Consider the following 22718-nt stretch of genomic DNA (forward strand, 5'->3'; position numbering starts at 1 on the left):
ATAAAGAGGACAAAGTCAGCGGGAGTCAGTTAGTTACCTAGTTTAGTACTCCGACGTAAGATGTCTCTATCATGTACCTTTTTCCAGGTCTTCTTTTATTAAAAACAATTCCAGTCGTCTCCTAAATAACTGGAATCCGGTGGATCTAATCTAAATTTATCCAGTGTAGAAAAAAATAAAAAAAAAGGAACAAAATTATTTAGTTCTATCAAAGCCTGATCATAAATTCATTCACATAATTTTTTCATCAAAGCAACTCATTTTAATTATTATTTTTTTAAAATAATCAGCACATGGTTGGGGTTAAAACTATGTGAATTTTGGTTTATTTATTGAAGGAACAAGCACAAGCACAAGCACAAGTTCTTCTTCTTCTTTTTCCTCTGAGATTTTGGTAACAAAAACTACCCTTTCGGGGATAATTAAGGTTGCGTATTAAAATAGACAAATTTGCGGTGATGATAAAAGAAAAGAATGGATAAATTTACAATTTTTAAAAAGAACATAATTTAATTACATTAAAGCAAATAAATTGAGTTGAATATTTATAGGCTACTTTTAGTTATTTTCTTATGTTTTTAATTGCATTAAACCAAAAAATTAATTGAATCCTTACAGGTTATTTTTAGTTATTTTTCTTACGTTATTTCTTACTCTTTTGAAACAACACTAATAATATTTTATAAGGAAAACTTATTTAAAATAATTTATAAAATCTTCAATTAATATGTATATATGTATTGCTAATTTATATATATTCACGTTAGATATAATCGAAAAGAATTATTTAAATTAAAAATGGTTCATAGATACCAATATAATGTTAGATGATAATTCTTTAGTTAATTATTTTTAAGAGTTACATATATTTATCCTAACTATGAATTATTAAATTTTGAAAGATATTTCAATTCACATCCTAGTTTTGACTTAAGTCAAACTAAAAGTTATTTATACGATCCAAACATTTAACAAATTAACTCAGTTATAATTATCAAAATTTAAATAAAACTATTTGTATATAAAACATGTGTATTCAATAAATATTTCAACCTATAAATTAATAATTGAGAACAATTAATCTATATCAGATATTAGAAAAATTAATACTATAAATTAGTTAAATAACACACGCTTGTAATTATATCACACGAGTCTTACGAACACATCGTGCCCTGTAAAAAATTCAACACTAACATTATTAGGTCAACAATTATTTTCTCAAAAAAAGTAAATTTAATGTCGTAATTATTTATTATTAGGTCTAAGGCAATACAATTTCAATAGATATAATTATTTGGACAACAAATGATGCATTAATTCTTTATCAAAACTGTTCCACGAATGATGCTTCCAGGAATGACCAGCTAGCTGTCTGTACCTTATCAGGATTTTTCTTACCATTTTGTGCTCGAATATCTACGTATAAAACCCTCCAATCTCCTCTCTATTTCACACCACCAGCTAGTCTTCGCTTTACTAAGCTGTAACAATTTCAGAAATGGCTTCAAAAACTGTAGCCCCAGTTGCCCTACTCCTCTTCCTAACCCTTCTCTGCTTCACTTTCGTGAGCTGCGATTCACTGGCTTCAACCGTCGACAGCACCGCTAGTGAAACTGGCTCCACCAAAACCCTCATAGATCAACTTCAGTCCGTTGAAGATGCACTGATTTCCTTCAAGGGGAACGCCACCAACCCTCTCCTCAAAGAAGCAGTAGAAGGCGTCATACGTTCACTCTCATGGTTAATCAAGGAACTTGAAAAAGGAGGCGGCGGCACTATTGCTGATCTTCAAAGTAATTCTTCCCTGCCGGATATAATAAAATCTGTTCTAGGTGCGCTCTCAGGGCTCATCAAGGAACTCATCCAAACTCCTGGCATGCCTGATATTTCCATGATCGGCCAAGTGCTTGAACCCCTACTAGATACGTTGATATCACTCATCAAGGTATTCGCCCCTCAGGACCAGACCATCTTCAACCTTCTACAATTCCTTTCGGACTTAATGGGTAAGTTCATCAAGAAAGTCGCCATCGTTGCTCCTCAACATGTTGGCCAACTCAAACCCGTACATGGTTCATTGGCATTGCTGATCAAGGCACTCGCTGCCTAGTCTTCAATGGCATCTTTGTCCCCGGCTTCCGATTCCGTTAAGTTCGAGCTTCGTTCTTTTTTTTTTGTAACTGAATAACAGATGCAAATCGTGTTATATGTATGGTTTGTTGATTATCAATCAAGATTAATTCCCACATTGCTTTTTTAAATAATTTTTTATATATATCTATATAATAAAGAATATATGAAATCATGTGAGATTTCATGAAAATTATATATGTCTCGACTTATATATTGATTTTATTTACTTAGGATATGTTTATGTTCAGTAGATAAATTTTATTTTCAAATCCAAATATCAAAAACTCCCATGCCTTGCTAGCACTCTTTATTTTTCACCATCGAAAAATAGAATTAGGCACTGATAATGGATAATTGATTAGTCATAATCATAATTCATTCCTAAACAAATTCAATCCTAAACCTATAAGAATTTCATTGCTTAATATAAAATCCTTATATAATTAAGATTTTAATTCATGCTTTAACTCTAAAATATTGCAAAATATATGAAATTTGATCTATATATAAATTAAACTATACTCGAAATTGTTAATTTTGGCTTCCATTCTCAAAAAATTAAAAGAAAACTATTTGGGATATTTTGTTCAAGATCACACTCAATGTCCTCCCTCAAGAACAAACCCGAGATCAAATACATGTAAAAACAAAATCAACAAAAATCCAAATCTACTCCAGAAAATAATTTTTTTCATCACATACCACGGACTACTTATTTTACGTCTTAATGTAGACATTATTCAAATTAAAATTGTCTTTCTTCTAAGAAATACTCTTTATTAGTTACAAAAAAATTAATTACCAAAACAATATGAAAAGATTTGGAATTATATGGTGATGGTGATCTGAAAATAATTAGGTGGGATTTTATTGGATTGGCATGAGAGTGAAACTACTCGCTTCTTCTTCTTCATTTTTTTTTATAAGGATTGAACAATATACTTCTTTGATGGAAGAAACATAACGACACTCGTTTAAGTTTGGAATTCTTCGGTAATGTCTTTGGTTACAACGATGGTTGAGACAGGGAAAGCTTTCCTAGATCTAAAAGGATTTGCGTTTATAATCTTGGTAACTAGTGTTTAATTAGAATCCTTGTTGAAATATGATAGTTTAAACTTATCTTTATTCTATAAAAAACATGTATTCAGAATTTTGTGTGTTGAATATCAATAAATAAAAACTTGAAAGGTTAAGTACTTTAATATTTAGTATTTTCAACAATTGTTATTAGAGTCCAGGTTTGCCAACAAGTCTAAGACCTACATAACCAGGGCGAGATCAGATGCTGGTGTAGAGTTTATAAGTGCGAGGGAAAACCTCACCTCATAAGCTAGCTTTTGAGGGAGAGATATGCTCAAGACCACCTAACAATGAACAAGAGATCGGTCGGAAGGTTAAATACTTGATTGTTTGTTTAGTATGTTTAACGGTCGGTATCAAAGCTTAGGTTGATTAGGAGAACATGGACTTAGTAGTTGTCTCTGTCCATTAATAATAGTATCACGCAACAGCTATTCTCCATGGCAGCAATAGAAGCAGGAGAAATAGCTCAATGCAACTACAATTTAACAGCACACACACGGTAGCAGCAGCTCAAAATAAATGCACTAGCAGCAAGAAAAATAGACACTATAGTCTTTTTATGCACCAACAAACTTCCACACGTACAGTAACAAAACCTCCACGATAGTAGTACTTGTAATTGCACAAGACAAACACAGCAGAAAAACGCAGCAGCTATAACAATTTTTCCAGGTAGCAAAGAAATTAATTTCAACCATATATAAATATCATCGAATTATGATTGGTTCACGGCTGATATCAATAAATAGAACTTTGTAATTACTTCCCAGACAACTTTTCCTCCCAAAACCGACTTTTCAGGGGCAAATAAAGATTGTCCAACTCAGGATCAATAACGTAAAAGGAATGCCAAAATTAGTTCATTATTTGTCTGCAGGCAAAATGGTGGTCAAATTCTAAGAGCGAGCTACCGCCTAGTGGTATGTTGATTTCCACCAGATTGGGTTGGTTTAAATAGAATTCTGATGGTTCTACCACGATAAGCCTAGGCGGTCTAGAGTTGGGATCTAAAGGATGCACCACATCCTGTGCTGTTATGTGAGATTTAAATATATCAAACCATTTGGAATAAACTATTATGCTGTGTCGTATATTGTGCAGCGAGATTAAACATTTCAAATTATTTAGAATAAAGTACTATTTTATGATATTAGTAAAACCACTTAATTAAAATTATCATTAATGACATAACTTAAATTAAATAATTTTCTTATTTTTTTTTAAACAAACAAATCCTTTAATAAATGAATTATTTATACGAAAGCACATGCAAAAAAGAAGCAATAATAACAACATTTCATGGTTGTTTTAGTAAACCGACCAACTAAATAATTTAATTAATATCCATACTAGTTAAGATTTAATATATTAAAATAAAATAATTGATGTTAATTAATTTTGAAATATTTTTTTTTAATAAAAGAAGCATCCTTTGTATATCTACTCTATGATTTACTTTAAGGAGAGAGATAAATAATGAAAAGAAAAATCATATCTGTACCCATTAAAAATTATAAAAATATTTTCATGGAAACTCGAAAAAAAGATATTTAAAATTTTTTCTTTCTTGTTTCTTCATGTATCTCTTTTATAAAGTAAGCATTTGTAATTTCTACTAATTTTGCATAAAAAAATTGCATCGCATGTCACATTTTAAAATACTATTAATTTTGTCATAATATGGACTATTCATTGGGCAATCTTCAAAATGGGCTTAAATCTTTCAGAGAAAAATTGGTCTCCTAGAGGATGTGCTGTATGACATTATCCTCACTGCCCACCAAGCAAAAAGACTAGACCAAAAGAAGAATGTCTTGCTCCACTCTTCTGGACCAAGTAAGTTGTAACTCCCTCTTTATCTGTCTGTACCATGTTTACTTCTTCATAATTAAATGTGGGCAGTTTAGTTTGTTACTGTTTGTTTTGTTTCTCGGACGTTACAGAGTCTTCAGTTGGGTTTTGCCAAGAAATGGACTTCTGTATCTTTGAGACCAAGAACAAGCACTTGTTGCACTTCTCAGGTGATTATCTTATCTGTAAACACTTAACTCTGCACATTTTGGTCTATGCTTCATTGTCTTGTTTTGCTTTGATAATTTTAGTGGGACTTGATTTTGGGTTATTATTGTTATTGTCAAAGGTTTAAGGTTTGGTTTCAGGGAGGGAGGATTATAATTTGTGAGAGATTTTTTTACTACTTTTCTATGCTGGTATGGATTTTTAAGTGGTACAGGCTTCTTTTAAGGCTTGAAACAGGTTTTTACCTGGTTGAATATGATGGAGGATGAATCTATGTGGACAAAATTGTTGCTTTATGTTGAAAAATGAAGATGGGAAATCATGGTTTTGCAAGATGTAAATCGATTGGGTTTTATTTAATTCTCCCCACAATTCCTTCCATCTATTAGTGAAAGAACTTATTGCTGAATGATATAATTTCGGCTTCCACCGTTTTCATGGTTAGAGAAATGAATGGATTACTCATGTATGCGTGCTTATAGTCAAACTATTTGCCCTAAATGTTGGTTTTAGGATTATTTTTTTAAGGTTTTTTTTTTTTTTTTTTTTTATCGTGGTTAGGGAAGGAAGTGAAATTTGATGTCTTGATGAATGGATTGTTGTTTATTTGATAAGCGGATTTTTCTGTGTTATTTGTGTATGGGAAGCTGCTCCATTTCTTAAATTATGTTGAGGTGCTGAGATGTTCATGATTATGTACTTTACAGGAAAGAAGCACCTTGGAGCCAAAAAAGAAAGGAGATAGAGAAAGCAGAGGAGAGAAAAACAGGTCAGTCACCGAGGATAAATCCCTTATTTCCAGATCTCGTATAAGTCAGCAAGACAGCCTTCCTCCATTGGTTGGTGCTTTGAAAGCTTCAGCTGAAAAAAATGCAGCCAGCTTTCACTTCCCTGGGCATAATAGAGGGCGTGCTGCACCGTCTTCATTAACACAGCTTATTGGGTTGAGACCATTTATTCATGATTTACCTGAGCTTCCAGAGCTTGACAACCTCTTTTCACCAGAGGGGCCCATTTTAGAGGCACAAATGCAAGCTGCCAAACTATTTGGATCTTCAGAAACATGGTTTCTTGTTGGAGGTACCACTTGTGGAATCCAAGCTGCAATAATGGCAACTTGTTCACCTGGAGAACATATTGTTCTCCCTCGCAATTCACATATATCAGCCATATCTGCTATGGTATTATCTGGAGCAATACCGAAGTACATAATGCCTGGGTATGATTGTAAATGGGATATTGCTGGTGGTGTCACTCCCTTACAGGTGAGTCTATTAGACCTTATTTGTTTTTGCATTTCAAAAGCGTTTTTGAATCAATTTGAATTTTATTTTATTTTTTTCTTTGTTTTAAATTAATATTTTTTGTGTTTTTAGATCATTTGGATACGCTGATATCAAAAATGATTTTAAAAAAATAAAAAAAATATTATTTTGATACAGTTCTGAGTGAAAAACACTTCAAAAAACAACCGCAACCACATTCCCAAACACGCCTTCCTGCTGGCTGAAGACATGTTGCTATCTACCTTTTAAAATTGTTTTGTTACTTACAATGGTAAAACGTTTGCATTCATATTTTTTAGTATGAACAAGAAATGTATGTTTACAGACATCACATTAGAGCCTTTCAACATTTATGGGGAAAGATAAAGATGCCAACCATTCCTTTCAGTTTTAATTAAATAAGACCCTTTGGTTTATTTAATTTTATTGTGCTGATGGCATGCCAAAAATATCTTTAAGATGGATCATATTATAGGTGGGGAAAGCTATCAAAGAGTTGGAGATGGATGGTAAAAAACCAGCTGCAGTTTTTATCACATCACCTACTTATCATGGTATATGCAGCAACTTGAGTGAGATTTCCCAACTTTGTCATGCTTATGGAATTCCTGTGATTGTCGACGAGGCTCATGGAGCACACCTAGGATTCCATCCCCAGATGCCTCATTCAGCTCTTAAGCAGGGTGCTGATTTGGTGGTACAATCCACTCACAAAGTTCTGTGTTCCCTTACACAGTCATCAATGTTGCACATGTCTGGGAATATTGTAGACAGAGATAGAATCTGTCGGTGCCTTCAAACCCTTCAAAGCACAAGCCCCAGTTATCTGCTTTTAGCATCATTAGATGCTGCTAGAGCTCAACTTGCTGAAAACCCAGGAACAGTTTTCAACAAAGCTTTGGAGTTGGCAATTGAAGCAAGCACTCTCATTAAAAAGATTCCTGGTATTAGCGTGCTTGACTTGGCGAGCTTCAATGAATTTCCTGCCATTGATCCCTTGCGCCTCACTCTTGGTTTTTGGTCACTTGGTTTATCTGGCTATGAAGCAGATGATATTTTAGATAGGGACCATGGAGTCATCTCTGAGCTTGTTGGGACCCAATCTATTACATTTGCAATAAACCTTGGAACTTGCAGGGAACATAATCAAAGGTTAGTATCAGGTTTAAAGAAACTACCAACATCTTCCTTACATTCCAAAACCACGGAAAAGAGGGTGGAGAGCAGAGAGCATGCACCCTTCAATGATATTTGTATCAGTTTGAATCCAAGAGATGCCTTTTTTGCAAATAAAAGGAGTGTGAGTGTCAGAGAGAGCCTTGGCAAGGTCTGTGGTGAGCTTATATGTCCATACCCACCAGGGATCCCTGTAATGATTCCTGGTGAGATTATTACAGAAAGGGCTTTGAATTATCTGCTGGATGTTAGAAGGAAAGGTGCTGTTGTTACTGGAGCTTCCGATTCTCATCTCTCTTCCATAGTTATCTGTGATGTGTGACAAAGGACAGTGCTAAGTCAACAGCTTTGTTGATTTCTTGTTTCCCCTGTTGGAGGCAATTGACAAGAGAAGAAATTACTTTCCTGTGGTGTCAGAGACTGGAACTTCAAATTCAAGTCATAGGGTTCTGATAAGACTAGCTGTTGGTGCTTCGCTTAGACGGTTAAAGACTGTTTGTTGCTGTGTAAGAGCTGTCTACGTGAACATGAAACCTGTTGCGCTTGTGCCACAAGTTCATCCGTAAGTGGGAGACATCAAAGCTTGTCATCTGTGAACATTGATGAAATCTTTACTATGCTAGGCTCTTTTCTCTATCAGATTTCTGCTCCAATTGCTTGAAGGTGTGTTTTGCAGACCCTAGACTAATGAACCATTCAAAATAACAGCTTCAACCATTTTCAACTTCCATATCTTCCCTTTAACATGCATGTGATGGCTAATGACAAAGGGGTAGAATTCAACTTTAGATGGCAATGGCTTCTAAATGCAGGGTTCGTTGCGTCTTTCTTCATTTGTATCTGTCAACAAGTTCGTTTTATTATTTGTTGTAATTTTGGGCATTGACTTGATACTTGTGACATTAGTGTAGGAACATGGAGCATGTCAGTATTATATGATGTGCCCCCACCGCCCTGCCAGAAGAATGCTGCTGCCGGTATTGATATGGAAGAATCACTTTTTTGGAGCCCAAATTTAAAGCAAAATGCAGCGAGCAGAGAGGAGGTATAGCGAACGAGAGAAGTGGAGGTGCCAGCAACCTGCCAGATAGATATGATCAATGTTATGAATATTGTGGTTCTTGTATAATTTTAATCATACTCTTTAATTGAGTTCTAATCATAATTACGTATGATCATCCCTACATATTGCATGATTTCTTTGTTGATTTAATCTGAAGATCATGAATCGACCACATGTAACATACCTCTTTTTTTTTCCTGAACAGGTTTGTCCCCATTTATGCTCGACACCTTCTTACCTTTCCTGTCTTCCACTCTTAATTCCAATATAACCATGGCAACAACACAAGGATCATGGCTCAGGTCACTAGCCCCATTTTATATGGGCAGTCCATGATCCGTTGTGTCTTCATTTCTCGACAACTACCCTTTATCCCCTTCCAGGTTCTATTTGTGCAAAAGCATACCAAGAAGGTATAAATGGAGATGAAAACAAAAACCCGAGTCAAATTGAAAAATCTGCTGTCAGGAACATGTGATTCTAATTTCTATGCCCCAGTACTCAATCTAGGGTGAAACAAGCCCAGAAATTCTCTGACATGAACAATATAACAAAAAAGTAAACAGTGGCTGGTCTAGGATATAAAAAGAACCAAACATTTAGATTTCCTTCATTATGATTTTTTAGCATCCCATAACAAAGATACATTCCAGCTAACCATGCATCCTCCCCCGCCCATTTTACCACTTTTGTATGTGAAAGGTTCATCAGAACCTAGTGGTAAAAAACAAATAGCATTGCAAGGTAAAACATGGAAGCAAGACACAAAGCGTGACATTTTGGAAGCAAGACACAAACTGTGACATTGAGTCAACCAAAAGGATCTGGAGCGAGCCTCACAAATCACAACCACTATTTCTAGATTGATCAGGCTCTTCAACTTTTGGTTCATCCAGATTACACACTGGATTAGTCCTGTGACTCTGTTTCGATGGTGTCCTTGCTTTCTTCTTTACTGGCCAGTAGAAAGGAAGATAAGCAGAGGACTGAATCAAGGGTGGAGGTAGGATTGCTGGCCGGCCAAGCTGGAGTTCTGTACAATCACCTGGACCAACCCATTTAAGGGGATTTGCTGCAGCAAAAACAAGGATATGTCATTAGTAAGTTTTCACATGAATTCTTTATGCAGCAGATGATGCCTTCAGGAATGCTATCTTGAATTCAGTACAAAATCCCAAGCAGGTTAAGCCAGCAGTCTGACCACGAGGCTAATCCAGTCGTGCAACAGATTCTCAAATAATTCTCCCCAGGACCACCCATTAATTAATTAAAAGTTATAACCAACCCACCCATGAAGAATTCTTTCCAGGTAGTCTAAAACCATGGCCACGAGGAAATTAGATAAAAAACACTACATACTCATTAATTCATGATAAGGACTCCACCTAAAGAAACAAGTGGTAAGAGTTTCTCAACACACATAACAATTTATATGCATAGGTTAGATTGGTTTATCCAATGCCTCACCCCATTACCAATTCCGATGAGACAGCCCCCACGTTCCAGAACCACATAGACCCAGATGATCTAAATACAGAATCAATCCAACCTGAATAGTGTTGGGTTTCATGGATCGACCACAAAATATACTCCTTACATGGAGCAGCAAGAGTGCACTGCATTAATGCAAGGAACCCACATATGGTACATATATTAGACAGATCAGTTTCAGGTTTCACCTCACAAGAAAAATAAAACTCAAAACACAGTGTAATCAACTTTGCTGTTCTTTGAAGACAGGCCCAGATTCTAGAATCCATTGAAAAAGTGAGAAGAGAATGGTGCTTGAGGCCTCTTTGGAATGCAAAAGCATACTGGTAGCAGTATGGTCTGGCCCTCACATATTTAAATAACTTTATATATGTTTCATGTAGAACTGGGAAAAAAATTACATTGAAAAAAATAAAAAAATAAAAAAATAAAACATCCTAACCAAGGGAATTAGAAACTACAAACTGTGCAACTTTTGCAATCCTCCAGAAAACGTGTGGCAACTTTAGTGAACTAAATGAAAAGGGGCAAATTTCATTTAAATTGCTTCAGATGCTTTAGTCATGCATACCCTAAGCTGAGAAGTGAGAAGACAAAAGTTAGTCGAGTCTGAATACAGAACCTCATTCCTCCAGATTTATGTCTGTGTTGAAAGTTAAAATTGATGGAAGTTTGCATCACCGAGTTAGAATACTGAGCCAGTTCACCAAGAATTCCCTTCACTTCATGTTAACAAGTAAAAAGCTAATCTTTTTATCTGCATACCTTCACCAGGTTCAAGACATGAAGCTGATAAACGAGGACGCTTTTTTCTCACATAGTTTTCCTGCAGAGGCTTTGGTATTTGAAATGAAAACTGTGTGAGAGTTATACCATCTCTCATATACTCTGGATGTTCAATTAAGTACCTGCAAAATCAAGAGATTTAACACCTAAAACAAAGGTCAGCCAAAGATTATCTAGCATTATACATAGAGATTAGCTAAAGTGATAAACAAGAGGTCCGAGCTATTGAAAATAGGAATATTCAAGCAAGAGGAGTCAACATACTTTTGGATTTCCACCATTGAGCGAAGTCTCTTGCCTGACGGTGCTTGATAGTACCTGAAAATTAGAAAGGGAAATCAAAAGGCATATAATGAAGAAATCATGATGGTAGAAGTTTCCAGCTGGAACAGCTATAGATCTTGATGCAGGCATGTGAATATTAAAAAATGGGAAAACTGATTAAGAGGACAGTCCAAAGTGAATAAATCTACATTTTCAACTGATAGAAAAGAGGAAGGAGTAAGCAATCATAATAGTGTAGCCAAACGACATTACAAAATTAGTCATCGTCACCAATTAAAAGCGTGTTTGGGAGTGTGGTCGCGATTGCTTTTAAAAATGTTTTCATTCCTAAACACATTAAAATAATACTTTTTATTTTTAAAAAATTATTTTTGACATCAACACATCAAATTAATCTGAAAACATCAAAAACATATTAATTTTGAAGCAAAAAAAAAAATCATTTTTTTTCAAAAGCGCTTCCGAAACGCAATGTCAAACACACCGTAAGACTTGAACCATTAAAAGAATATTCTACATAATACATAACTACAGTTGATGCAGAGTTGCTTGTGCTCTTAGAGACATGGAAGGCTTTAAGGTTCTTGATAGGTTTCCATAAATGGAAATCATAATGTGTGAAATTAGTAGGGAACAAACTATGTGTTTTAAAAAAAATGGTACACGTACACATCTGCAAATTTGGTACTTCCTTCGCCCCTGATTCTCAGCAACCTTTGCCACCCGGGAGGGGGCTGAGCAATGTTAGGTTTATCAATTGCCCACAGCCTACTCCCATCTTGATCAATGTCTGTTGGATCATCACATGATATATCAGGCCGCCACTCACGAGCAGTTTCACAAAAAAAAGGCTCTTCCAGAATATGTTCACGTAATTCTTCATACTTCTGTTTTGTTGGGATGAGCCTCCACTTGAAACATTTGGCACATTGCACAGTAAAAGCTCCTACAGATGGCAAAACTCTAGAAGGCACATTCAGGTCTGAGTATCTTCTAAATGGATGGTGGGACAGGATCGGTTGAGGAACAGGTTCAATTTCACCAGCATCATTAGCCAAAGGGTCATAAAGAACCAACTGTTTAGAGGAATCTTCAATTGATTGGTCATCTATATCCCATGTATCATCAGAGTTATCCTCATTCGAAGAAGAAGAAACTTCAATTGGTTCCTGAAGAGAGCTATTCAAATGACCTGTGTAACGTGAACCAGTGCAGTCATCTCCTTCCTTTTTTAACACATGGAAAGTTTCTCCAGGATGGGACTGCATCTGATTATGCCTCAACCACCTAACAGACAGTCATAAGGCTAGATCATAAAACTTCTCCATCAGTGAATATTTGATCTTTTTGAAAAAAGAAAAGAAAAACCTCCTCTTTCATAGGAAAAAAGAAAAGGCAATTTATCCTGATATAAGGGGAAAAAAAGTCCATAAAAGGAGGACGAGACATCCTTGTAAATACAAGTCAAGAAACAGAACAAAGATAAAGAACCAAGGCTTACAAATTCTTTTGAAAGACAATGGAAGAACAAGTTATTTATCAACATTTAGATACTGAAATGTTCATCATTTAGAGTTAAACCCCCCTTTTCTGTAGTTTAGGTAATTTTTCCCCTTTCATTGGCAGGTTCTTTCCTCCCCCAGTTGACACGTTAAGATTCCACTAAAGTATCCATGCATCACTTGCATACCAGGCAAAATACAGTACAAAACGTACCATTACAACATGTTACGAAGAAACAAATCCTCAAATGGCAAATTACTATAAATAAATATAACATGGATCACGAACTAACCTATATCTGCTCTTTAAAATATGAACACGGAAAATGCTCCCATAACCTGCACATAGAAAATACCTCAATCATATCAATCTAGTCTAACAGACTCTATACTTATAACAAAATTATTAAAAGAAAAAAAAACACAGCCACTAGATTTTTCCTATGGTAGAACTCAATGTTGCATGTTGCTAAAAAATAAACAAAATTTAAAACCCTTCTCTACTATGTTATTATCCAACCAGACTTGACAATATATCAACTCTTCTAGTCCCCCAAAAAAAGAGGTATGCTTAAGTTTATATATTTGACTAGATTGGTAGGATCTAAGATAAAAAAAGAAATTGAAAAGTATCCATTTTTAGAATAAGGAAAAAAACCAACAAAAAGGAAAGTCACTAGTGCAGAATAATACTGAAACTCAAAAAACTTAAATAGACACAGACAAATCACACAAACAAACACAAAAGAGAAACACAAACACTCCAAAAATGCCAGCTCAAGTTCCAAGATTTTCTCTTTCTCAGTAACCAAACAAGTTTTCCAAGACAACCCAACAAGCCAAACAAACATTAAAACAACAGGAGCTGATCTGATTGACAAAGCAAAAGATCCGAAACCCAGAAAGATAAATCACAACCTGGAAGAGAAACATAGAAAGAGAATCAAACTTACAGTTGGTGAAGGTGATGTGATCAGAGCCGTTGGTTGTATGAAAGTTGACTGGATCGTACGGTCAAGAATGTGTGATAGAGAAGAGGGAGTGCCGTTCTGTTTCTGTGTTTTCGCAGGGTACAATCTCTCTGCTTTGGTCTCTTTTCCTTGCTTGGATAGATAGGAGACCGTTTTTATTTATTTATTTTTAGCTTTTGCTTTTGCTTTTATGAGTAAATGAACCGATCGATAAAGGTGATGTTTTGTTTAAAGGATGAGCCCTTAAGAAAAATTACTTTTTCAATCAAGTAGGATAATTTTAAGATTTTTTTATCTGTTTTTTTTTTAAATTAAATTTAAAATTAAATTATATAAGAGTTATCTTGATATATGTCAACTAATTTAATTGATTTAAAAACAACCCAGTCAATCGGTAAAAAAAATCTAATAATAAAATTAAAAAAAAATAATGAAATTAATATAAAAAACCTTCTTACCCAATTTTTTTCCTGATTTAGATTTAAAATTAAACAGTACAAGGATTTTTTTTTAATATGATAAAGCTAAATTGATTAATCTAAAAGTAAATTAATTGATAATAAAAAAAATTAAAAGATGAAATTGATAAAAATTAAAAAAATTATCACTTGATTTTTTTACCTAACCTAAATTTAAAATCAAAAAATATAAAAATTGTTTTAGTATAATCTAGCTGACCTGGTTGTTCAAATATATCTCAAAGAATTATTAAAAAGGTTTAAGGCTAAAATAAAAAAAAATAGGATTGAAAAAAAAAATTTGTTTATAGAGCTCTGTTCATATAAACAATAATAAAAAAAATCTTGTTTTGTAATGTATAAGTTAATATGTTGTCATTTTATTATTTTATTATAGTTAACTCAGCTTGTTATAATGATTTATTTTATCAGGTTTAAACTTGTGATAAATTTGTGAAAATGTTTTTTTTTATAAAAATATATTATTTCAAATAAAATTAAAATAATATAATTTATAGAGTTTTCTTTTTTAAAAAAAAAACTTGGCTTGAATTTTAAGAAATAAATGATTTGGTCCTTCTTTTTTTTTAAATTATCAAGTATTCTTTGTTCTCTAGCGTTCTTTAATAACTTGGTTAGTGTACCTATGCTGCTGGCTTGCATAATGAAATTTATATAAATATTAAATTGTTCCTTGTTAAAAAAATTATTAACCAATCTTTTTTCTTACAACAACTTAGGAGTGTTTGTTTTAGTGGTTAAGTATGCTTTTTAAAGTATTACTATGGAATTGATTGAGTTAAAATTGTATAAATTAGTTGTTAAATAAACACGATAAACTCCAAAATATATTTGAGTTATTTTTTTATTAAAATGATGTTTTTTTTTTAAATATTAGTATTGATTTAATATGATTAGATCAAGTTTAAATTAATCAATAAAATTATTAAAAACTCAGGTAGTTCAACTTATCCTCAGTTATGAATTTTCTAAATCAATTCGTGAGGCCTAGTAGAATTTAACAACTAAGTATCCAAACCCTATGGTCAAACTTTGCACGAAGGCACATGTATTCATTGTTTTGACACCATTTCTATTTTATTTTATTTAATTTTTTTTCCACCCACAGATTCAAAGGATTTTGAGCTACCAGATCGGCCGCCCTCCTCTTATATTATAATATAGAAAACTACAATTATTAAGATTTTCAACCAAGCCTGCATGCAATATGATGTATTTTAAAATATAGGCTTCACAAAAATAAGAATTCAACATCAGACAAAACCATAGATGGATGGCTGAGTTAATAATAAGATTTTAAATACATTTTAAAAAACAATGGCAATCATATTTTCAAATACATACTTTGAATTTAAATACTTGAAAAAGATGTTTGCAACAATAAATCTAATTAAAAGAGAAATAAGAGTTGAATTTTTTTAAAAAAAACCCTAAAAAGACTCCTTTTTAGATTTTAGGTTAAGTTTTTCACCAACCCGACCCAGTCTGGGCTCCAAGTTCACAGATTTGCAGGTTGACCCTCCAAGCCATGTCTTACAACTAGGGTCAAGATCATCCAGGAAACAGAACACCCAGCCTGCATGGTAGGGGGTCGATGATGCCTTGTGAATCCTAATAGCATCAACAGCTGAAAGCCTGATACTGATAGCTGCAAAATGCGTAAACAAGTTCGTCTGTTCGGCTGAAAATTCGGTATGAAAATCACCATGAGTGAACCAAAACAACCATCCTGAAGGTAATCGTGTACTTGGAAGGGGATAGAAGCAAAGCCTGGAGGGAACACAACAGAGGAGAAATAAAACAATAGCAAAAACCTGATGGAAAGATGACATTCAATAAGGACATATCTGATGACTCCAGTATTCTTTCTGGAACTTTAAACTATCAGCCTCAGTACTCCATGCGAACAATTTGGACAAATCTATTTTACATTCCCTAGAGACCAAGTCAATAGCAAACATGCAAGATTGAATCATACACTTGCCTGAAATGATCCTAGCAAGAGAAAAGGAAAGGAGACAGAATCCTAAAGAGTTTGGTTAATTCAATTCATTCCTCTTGAAATCGTAACTGCAAATATCATCAGGCCTGAACTATCGACTTAGTTTTGCTTTCACTACATATGCAAACATTGTGGGATATGCAAAGTTCACTCAGAAACCAGCAGCCTGGAAAGATTAAATAGATAATAATTGAGGGAAATGTCCATCCAAAATATTGATACAGCCGATAAATAAAGCTTGAAAAAGGCATTTCATTTGCAAGACCAAACCATCATTTTCCTTTATACCAATTGTCAAGAAAAAAAGGCTATAAATAGAGATACAAAATTTCAATGCTTATACCCGCTCATACACGCAGAAAAACCCTGCTACTATCTGACAGCATGAATGAGTTTGAAGACTAGAAAACTGCACTGACATAACAGATTGCTGGATGGCTCAAAATGAAGGTGAAGATATCATTTTATTGTCTTTCGATTCCTAGAGATGTTGCCAACCAAACAGGCAAACACAGCTAAAACAAACATGCACTCTCGGCAATAAGATAACAAACTCTTCAATTCCCGCACAATAAGATGCCCTTGTCATCTTGCACCGAGTTAAAAAAACCAATTGCAACACAAAATCCCTAATGCATATTAGAGAATATATATATATATATATATCATTCAAGCAGATCTCGACTATCCTCCTATTGCTAGTGTAGTTGAGGTGAAAAGTGGAAAATATCCGTGAAGCTTCCATATGTATGAAATAATCAGCGAATTCATCATTCATGACCTAAGGGAATAATAGCACAGAATTGCCATATGTTTGAAATACTCTCACCAAAACTAAACTATGAATTACTGCTTGGTAGAGGCGGAAATCTTTTTCAGCCCTCAACACTGCAAACCATGAATTCCGCAAAACAATTTTCCATGCTAATTACTGATTCCTTAGTTGACAACAGCAGTTGAAAATCACATACTATTAAAAAAAAACCCATAAAGTCCTGAATCCCATCTTGATCATTTTCTCCTTCCCAAATATCTAATGAATGATGACTATCTTAAAACATCAAACTTCAGGATTCATTTTGTTGTCAGCTGACAATCAAGCTCATTATCAGTCAAACTATTAAACTTCCTAAAACTTTTGGAAATCTTCAGAAATAAAATCTATCACTTTGCATCCCCATTTCCACACACCAAGATAAGAATAAAGGACCTTTGCTCTCACCTGGATCCAGAATTCATTTCATTTCCTGTTCCATACCTAAGCCCCTTGCAGAACTACAGTGGTCCATTCCACATATCAATCAATCCATAAAAAAAGAGAAGAAAAGCATAAAACCAGGTTAATAAACCTGCATAAATGAAGAGTATGACAACATAAAAAAGCAGTCATGATTATCACTAAATCACTCACTTATTACTGACTAATAAAAGCTTAGAACTTTAACATTCATACTAATAACTAAGCGATCCATAAGCAAGCATAGCAAAGTTCAAACTTTAACATTTATACTAATCAATCCATACCAACAAACCCCATAAAACAGTAAAATCTAACGATACCTAACAAAACCCATTTCTCAAAAGGAAGCAGATTCGACAAATAAGCACAGACCCACCAACATAGAACAAGAGAAACCACGGTCTGGGCTCGAATCAGAAGGGACTAAGGAGCTGATAAATCTGGGGTTCAGGCTCAGAATGCATTCCAATGATGATAATCATAGGAATGAATCCATAGTGTGTGATTACTTTCGCCTTCTTAAATGTCCATGTGCTCCATTCTTTGACATACTGTGATGCTGACTTCTCTTCCACACCTTTTGCTCCCTTGCCGCTGCTGCTCTTGCCTTTCGTCTTTAGAGAAACCCTAGACGCCATTTTTTTGGCTGGTTCAAGAAAAGAAACTTGGAAGAACCTTATATTTATATGTCTGGGTTTTTATTGTGTGACGTGTTTGGTGTTACTGCTTTTGCTCAGTTGTCTGTCACTTTGCTTCTCGAAATCTGAAAAATCTAAATTGGAAACTTATCGTAAAATCTGCTCAGGACCCCTGAATTCACTCGGAAACTAGAGAACTTGAGACCTAACTGAGTTGAATTTGAAGGTATACGAGTTAAGAAGCTGATTCTGTCAAAACAATAAATATGCTCTTTGTGCCGATGCTCGGTGTGGTTGTTAGCAGAATTCTTAGAGAAACAAAGACATGCATGCATGGCTTACGATGTTTCATATTTGGTTCAATAAAACACATCGCATCTTTGGAAAAAGTAAAGGATTCAAAACTTTCGTCAGGACAGAGCTCCTGGTCTCTCAATATCATCCTTCCTGTTGCCTGTTTCGTCAAATTACTGGTAGAGTGACTTCACAACTCAATATTGTTGGGTAGGGTGGGTTCATTAGCTGTTGATTTAACCTTTTTTTACAGCATGAGAAACTAAAAATTCTGTCTCTCATGATGCATCTTTTCCCAAAAAAAACAGGAGGGAAAAGCGCGGTCGAGCAGTATGATCGCAAACAAAGAACCATATTAATAAGAGTTCACCCTCCTCGATCTCTATCTTCAAGGCTCGAAGATTAATCTCATGGCAGATGGAAATGAATGACTAGCCATTCAAAATGTAAGAAAAGGATAAAAAAGGAGGGGTGATTTTTTATCCACGGGCCAAGAGGCGATAGTTTACCTTGTGATGGACGTCAGAACCTCGAAGTCCACTTAATCCCAACACATGAGCTTAGCCAGTTCAAAGCTATGTAGAATCATGGGGATGCATTGGGTTTTGATGGTTGGTAGGCATGATGCCAGAAAGTTGGTGGCTCAGTAAAAAGCTAAGCTATTCTTCAAAAAAGTTCCTGAATAACATTAGTTGGGAGCAGGAAATGGAAGGGAATCAAGCTGCTGACCGTTACTCCACATATTGAACATAAATCTGTTGAATCTAAAAGAATTCACTACCACAAATCCAGCACAAATCTCTTCCCTCGAACCAAACAATACAACAGAAAACAGTCTATTAATGACCAGTACGAAAATTGAGAAATTCAGAGCATCAACATTCAACAAGACATGAGTCAACTGACAACACAGGAAAATAACTTATCTATACAAGGAATAATCAAATCTATCAGGCAAATACTATGCAATGGGGATAGTAAACCGAGCAGAAAAGGTATATGGTAAAGCATCCAAACAAAAATGATGATATATGTAAACTGTAAAGGTTGAAGCAACCTGGATAAAACAGCGAAAATCCACACAGCAGAGAACTGGCCTTCCCTAAACAAAAGCGAAGCTGGATAATCACTACCAAGAACAGTTGTTTCTTCATTATTACTCAGGTAATGAAATCTCAGCATCTATATAGGAAATTTAATCAGCTAGGCATCACCTCTTTCTTGATCTATTTTACATCAGTTGAATTCGCTGGTAAACTACCTCTTGTATCATTGCATTCATCAACAAGAACCGCCATATCACAAAAGAAACATTGTTTCATGTAATCGAAGTAAAATCTATCAGTGAGATCACACTCACAAATTACATAGAATGTATTGCAATCTAATTGCACAAAAATTAACCCCTATTTCTACCGCTTGATATATACTATTTCAAACGAGGATTGCGTGACTGCATAAGACAAGCACAGACCACAAAAGATGATGGAACAGACAAACTCAAATGGACGTGGAAGAAATGAAACTCAATTAGTATTATGATCAAAATATATGTAAAGCTACATGGCAAGGCATCTAAAACATGTTGCAGACATAAACTATATGCTAAAACTAAAGCTGGATACAACAGAAAATTCACACTCCAGAGAGAACTAGCTTTCACAAATTAGTGAAAAAGTCAGTCAGTCACACAAGTTTTCGATTCTTCCAAAAATCTTTTCCATGTGAAGCAAAACAGCTAAAAAATTCCAAGCAAACTCATGCATTCATTGTAACTTATTCTTGTCTATCGCTAAGCCCCATCCACAAACATACTCCTTACCAGATGGAACATTGGGAAAATGAAGGATAGAAACCAATCTGCAAAACTCATGTAGATGGCATAATACAAGTTGGAATCCTAGGGTCTCTATCTACCGACAAAAAAACACAAATGAAGCATGAAATTCCTACTTTCATCCATCCAACATCAACCTATAACTCAAACAAAACTCATCAAAAGAGATCAAAGAAGTGCGTAAAAAGAGAATAAATTTTTACCCAAGACATGAATTTAAATAAATTCTCCATCACTAAACTTCCATCTTTACCTATGCACAAACACAATTTCTCAAGCAGAATCATACATCAGTCACAAAACAAACCACATAATCGAATCCAACAAAAACCAAACAAACACAAAAAAAACATCAAATGAACAGGCAAGACAGACAACAAGCAAAAATACCCTCAATAAAAAAAGTAGTATATCACCTTTAAAAAGATCCTTAAGCATCCAGATACCATAACAACAAAAACATAAAACGGGATCTTTCAGAAACTTCAAAAAAACCCAAAAAAGAGCAACAATTTCTCAATCATTCAGAAATCTCAACATCACCATCAGTAATCTCCTGCTGCAAATCTTTTGGATCTTTCCCATCAACAGTACACCCAACAGAAACACAAGTCCCCAAAATTTCCTTCACTGTCCCACTCAGATCCTTCGCCATCGATCTCACACTCATAACCTTAGCAATCTCAATAACATCATCAAGAGAGATGTTCCCATTATGCTTTATGTTCTTTGTCTTCTTCCTGTCTCTCTCTGGCTCCTTCAACGCCTTGATAACCAAAGCCGCGGCTGATGGCACGACGGTGACCTTGGCCTGACGGTTCTGGACGGTGAGCTTGACGGTGACACGGAGGCCCTTCCAGTCCTTGGCAGTTTCTTTGGCGATGTCTTCTCCGATTTTCTTCGGAGAAAGACCGAGAGGTCCGATTTTGGGAGCGAGGGAACTGGCTGCACCAACTTCGCCTCCGGTTACCCTCACGTAAACGTCGACAACCTGAGATGGGTCAAACTTCGGCGGCATTTTTGCTGCTCTGCTGCTGCCTGCTGACTGAGTGAAAGGGAAGGGGGGCAAGGGTTTCACGAAATAGACGGATTATAAGATATATTGGCTGCTAGGGTTTTAAGAGAGTGAAATGTCTTTTTTAGGCCAATAAGGTGGGCTTCTTTCGTGGACTTTAACCAAGCCTTATTTGATTCCCTGTATGATAAAGGGGAACGTGGTCCGGAGTGATGGGTAGAACATGCAGCAATTATATTATTCTGATGGATCAAAACCGCGTTTTCAGCCATCTTCAGTGTTAATATTGAATTTCCACTTGTTTTTTTATTAAAAAATATTTTTTTAAAAAATATTTTCTTAATATTTTTAAATTATTTTAATGCATTGATATCAAAAATAAATTTAAAAAATAAAAAAAATATTATTTTAATATTTTTTAAAATAAAAAAAACACTTTAAAAAATAATTATTACCATATTTCTAAAATCTCTCATGAAGTCATTTACCGATAAAAAAATTAATTTCTTTGAAAATATCAGTATGATGTGTTTGGTTTTTAACAAATATGTATTCATTTTGTTAGATGATTTATTTGAAATGGACACTAAACTTTATCATGTTAAAATGGTCCTTGAAAGTAGATTTAGGGTAGAGGATCGAGGAGGTAGGAGAAATAATATTTTTTCATGAGGTTCTAGAGTTGATTAAAATATGTTTTTAAACTGTAATTTTAAAACTTGATTTTGGTTGTAGTTCGAGATAATTAATTTGAATTGATCTTTTCATTTTGTAAATTGATTAGTTAGAAAAAAAATCAATGAATTTTTAATGAAAGTTATGAGTCAATCTGAGTTTTTGATTGGATTAGACCGAGTTAATCCCTCCTTAGTTTTTTTTTATTATCTAAACCAGACATGTTTGGCTTGAATTCAATTATATCCTTAATTGACCCTTGATCAAGTTTTATAATAATGTATACAACCTCTTTCCTAAGACCTATAACATGTTCAAGTTCGTGTAAGTAAAAGACAATACACGAACTAATTTGATGCTGTAAATCCTTCTGTGCTAAAGCAAATTATAAGCTAGAAGATGGAGAAAACTTTGAGATGGTTCCCTCGTTACTTTAGAATTGCATATACTCAATGAAATAAGTCGTTATATTCTAGAGTGATGGGGCCCTTCCAAATTATAATAAGCTTGTTGCAGCGTGGTATCTTCACATAGGCTCACTTATGAGATGAGAATTCTAATTTTAATTTGTAGTTGGTTATTTGTCTACTTCTCTACAAGCTTTTTTAGAAATTATACTGTTTATAATATTTTATATTCTCATATTGACACGAAAAAAAAAAACTAACATTTATTTATAGTATGTTTTATTTAATGATTAAAAAACCTTTATTACAACTTTGTTATAGAACTAAAGA

The 22718-nt window shown here is 34.4% G+C and overlaps 3 protein-coding genes across 9 annotated transcripts; 1 reads left to right on the top strand and 2 right to left on the bottom strand.

Annotated features, from left to right (window-relative positions):
- The first annotated feature begins 4923 nt into the window (after window positions 1-4923).
- On the top strand, window positions 4924-8889 carry LOC18107852 (uncharacterized). 2 transcript variants are annotated; one of them, XM_006372148.3, is made up of 5 exons: window positions 4924-5058; window positions 5166-5243; window positions 5949-6506; window positions 7003-8516; window positions 8610-8889. In XM_006372148.3, the coding sequence occupies exons 1-4, from the start codon at window positions 5032-5034 to the stop codon at window positions 8023-8025; spliced, it is 1686 nt and encodes a 561-aa protein (XP_006372210.3). In that variant the 5' UTR covers window positions 4924-5031; the 3' UTR covers window positions 8026-8516; window positions 8610-8889. The 2 variants fall into 2 exon arrangements, with proteins under 2 accessions (XP_006372210.3, XP_024445984.2); XM_024590216.2 differs by having other exon boundaries at window positions 7003-8366.
- A 459-nt stretch (window positions 8890-9348) lies between these two features.
- LOC112323251 (methyl-CpG-binding domain-containing protein 2) lies at window positions 9349-13990 on the bottom strand. 6 transcript variants are annotated; one of them, XR_008058050.1, is made up of 8 exons: window positions 13784-13989; window positions 13124-13169; window positions 11998-12615; window positions 11308-11361; window positions 11023-11165; window positions 10829-10900; window positions 10242-10382; window positions 9670-9838 (listed from the first exon to the last, which is right to left on the bottom strand). XR_008058050.1 is itself a non-coding variant. In XM_024590218.2 (6 exons), the coding sequence occupies exons 3-6, from the start codon at window positions 12594-12596 to the stop codon at window positions 9603-9605; spliced, it is 1032 nt and encodes a 343-aa protein (XP_024445986.2). In that variant the 5' UTR covers window positions 12597-12615; window positions 13124-13169; window positions 13784-13989; the 3' UTR covers window positions 9349-9602. The 6 variants fall into 6 exon arrangements, 2 of the variants coding, with proteins under 2 accessions (XP_024445986.2, XP_024445988.2); XR_008058048.1 differs by having other exon boundaries at window positions 10234-10382; XR_008058047.1 differs by having other exon boundaries at window positions 9349-10382.
- Window positions 13991-20678: 6688 nt separating this feature from the next.
- On the bottom strand, window positions 20679-21384 carry LOC127904706 (60S ribosomal protein L12). Its single transcript, XM_052448988.1, has one exon. It carries the CDS (start codon window positions 21307-21309, stop codon window positions 20812-20814), a length of 498 nt encoding a protein of 165 aa, XP_052304948.1. The 5' UTR covers window positions 21310-21384; the 3' UTR covers window positions 20679-20811.
- Window positions 21385-22718: the final 1334 nt, after the last annotated feature.

This window comes from Populus trichocarpa, chromosome 18 (genome assembly GCF_000002775.5).
Source record: "Populus trichocarpa isolate Nisqually-1 chromosome 18, P.trichocarpa_v4.1, whole genome shotgun sequence".
Classification (NCBI taxonomy): Eukaryota; Viridiplantae; Streptophyta; class Magnoliopsida; order Malpighiales; family Salicaceae; genus Populus; species Populus trichocarpa.

What these genes read in the sequence shown, in the direction of transcription:
- LOC112323251 (XM_024590220.2), bottom strand. Translation starts at nt 12,596, where the DNA reads ATGCAGTCCCATCCTGGAGAAACTTTCCATGTGTTAAAAAAGGAAGGA. An exon ending in AGTACCAAATTTGCAGATGT is followed by an intron (nt 11,362 to 11,997) that starts GTACGTGTACCA and finishes TCTAATTTTCAG; the next exon opens with GTACTATCAAGCACCGTCAG. An exon ending in TCAATGGTGGAAATCCAAAA is followed by an intron (nt 11,166 to 11,307) that starts GTATGTTGACTC and finishes TTGATTTTGCAG; the next exon opens with GTACTTAATTGAACATCCAG.
- LOC127904706 (XM_052448988.1), bottom strand. Translation starts at nt 21,309, where the DNA reads ATGCCGCCGAAGTTTGACCCATCTCAGGTTGTCGACGTTTACGTGAGG.
- LOC18107852 (XM_006372148.3), top strand. Translation starts at nt 5,032, where the DNA reads ATGTCTTGCTCCACTCTTCTGGACCAA. An exon ending in GCTCCACTCTTCTGGACCAA is followed by an intron (nt 5,059 to 5,165) that starts GTAAGTTGTAAC and finishes CGGACGTTACAG; the next exon opens with AGTCTTCAGTTGGGTTTTGC. An exon ending in GCACTTGTTGCACTTCTCAG is followed by an intron (nt 5,244 to 5,948) that starts GTGATTATCTTA and finishes TGTACTTTACAG; the next exon opens with GAAAGAAGCACCTTGGAGCC.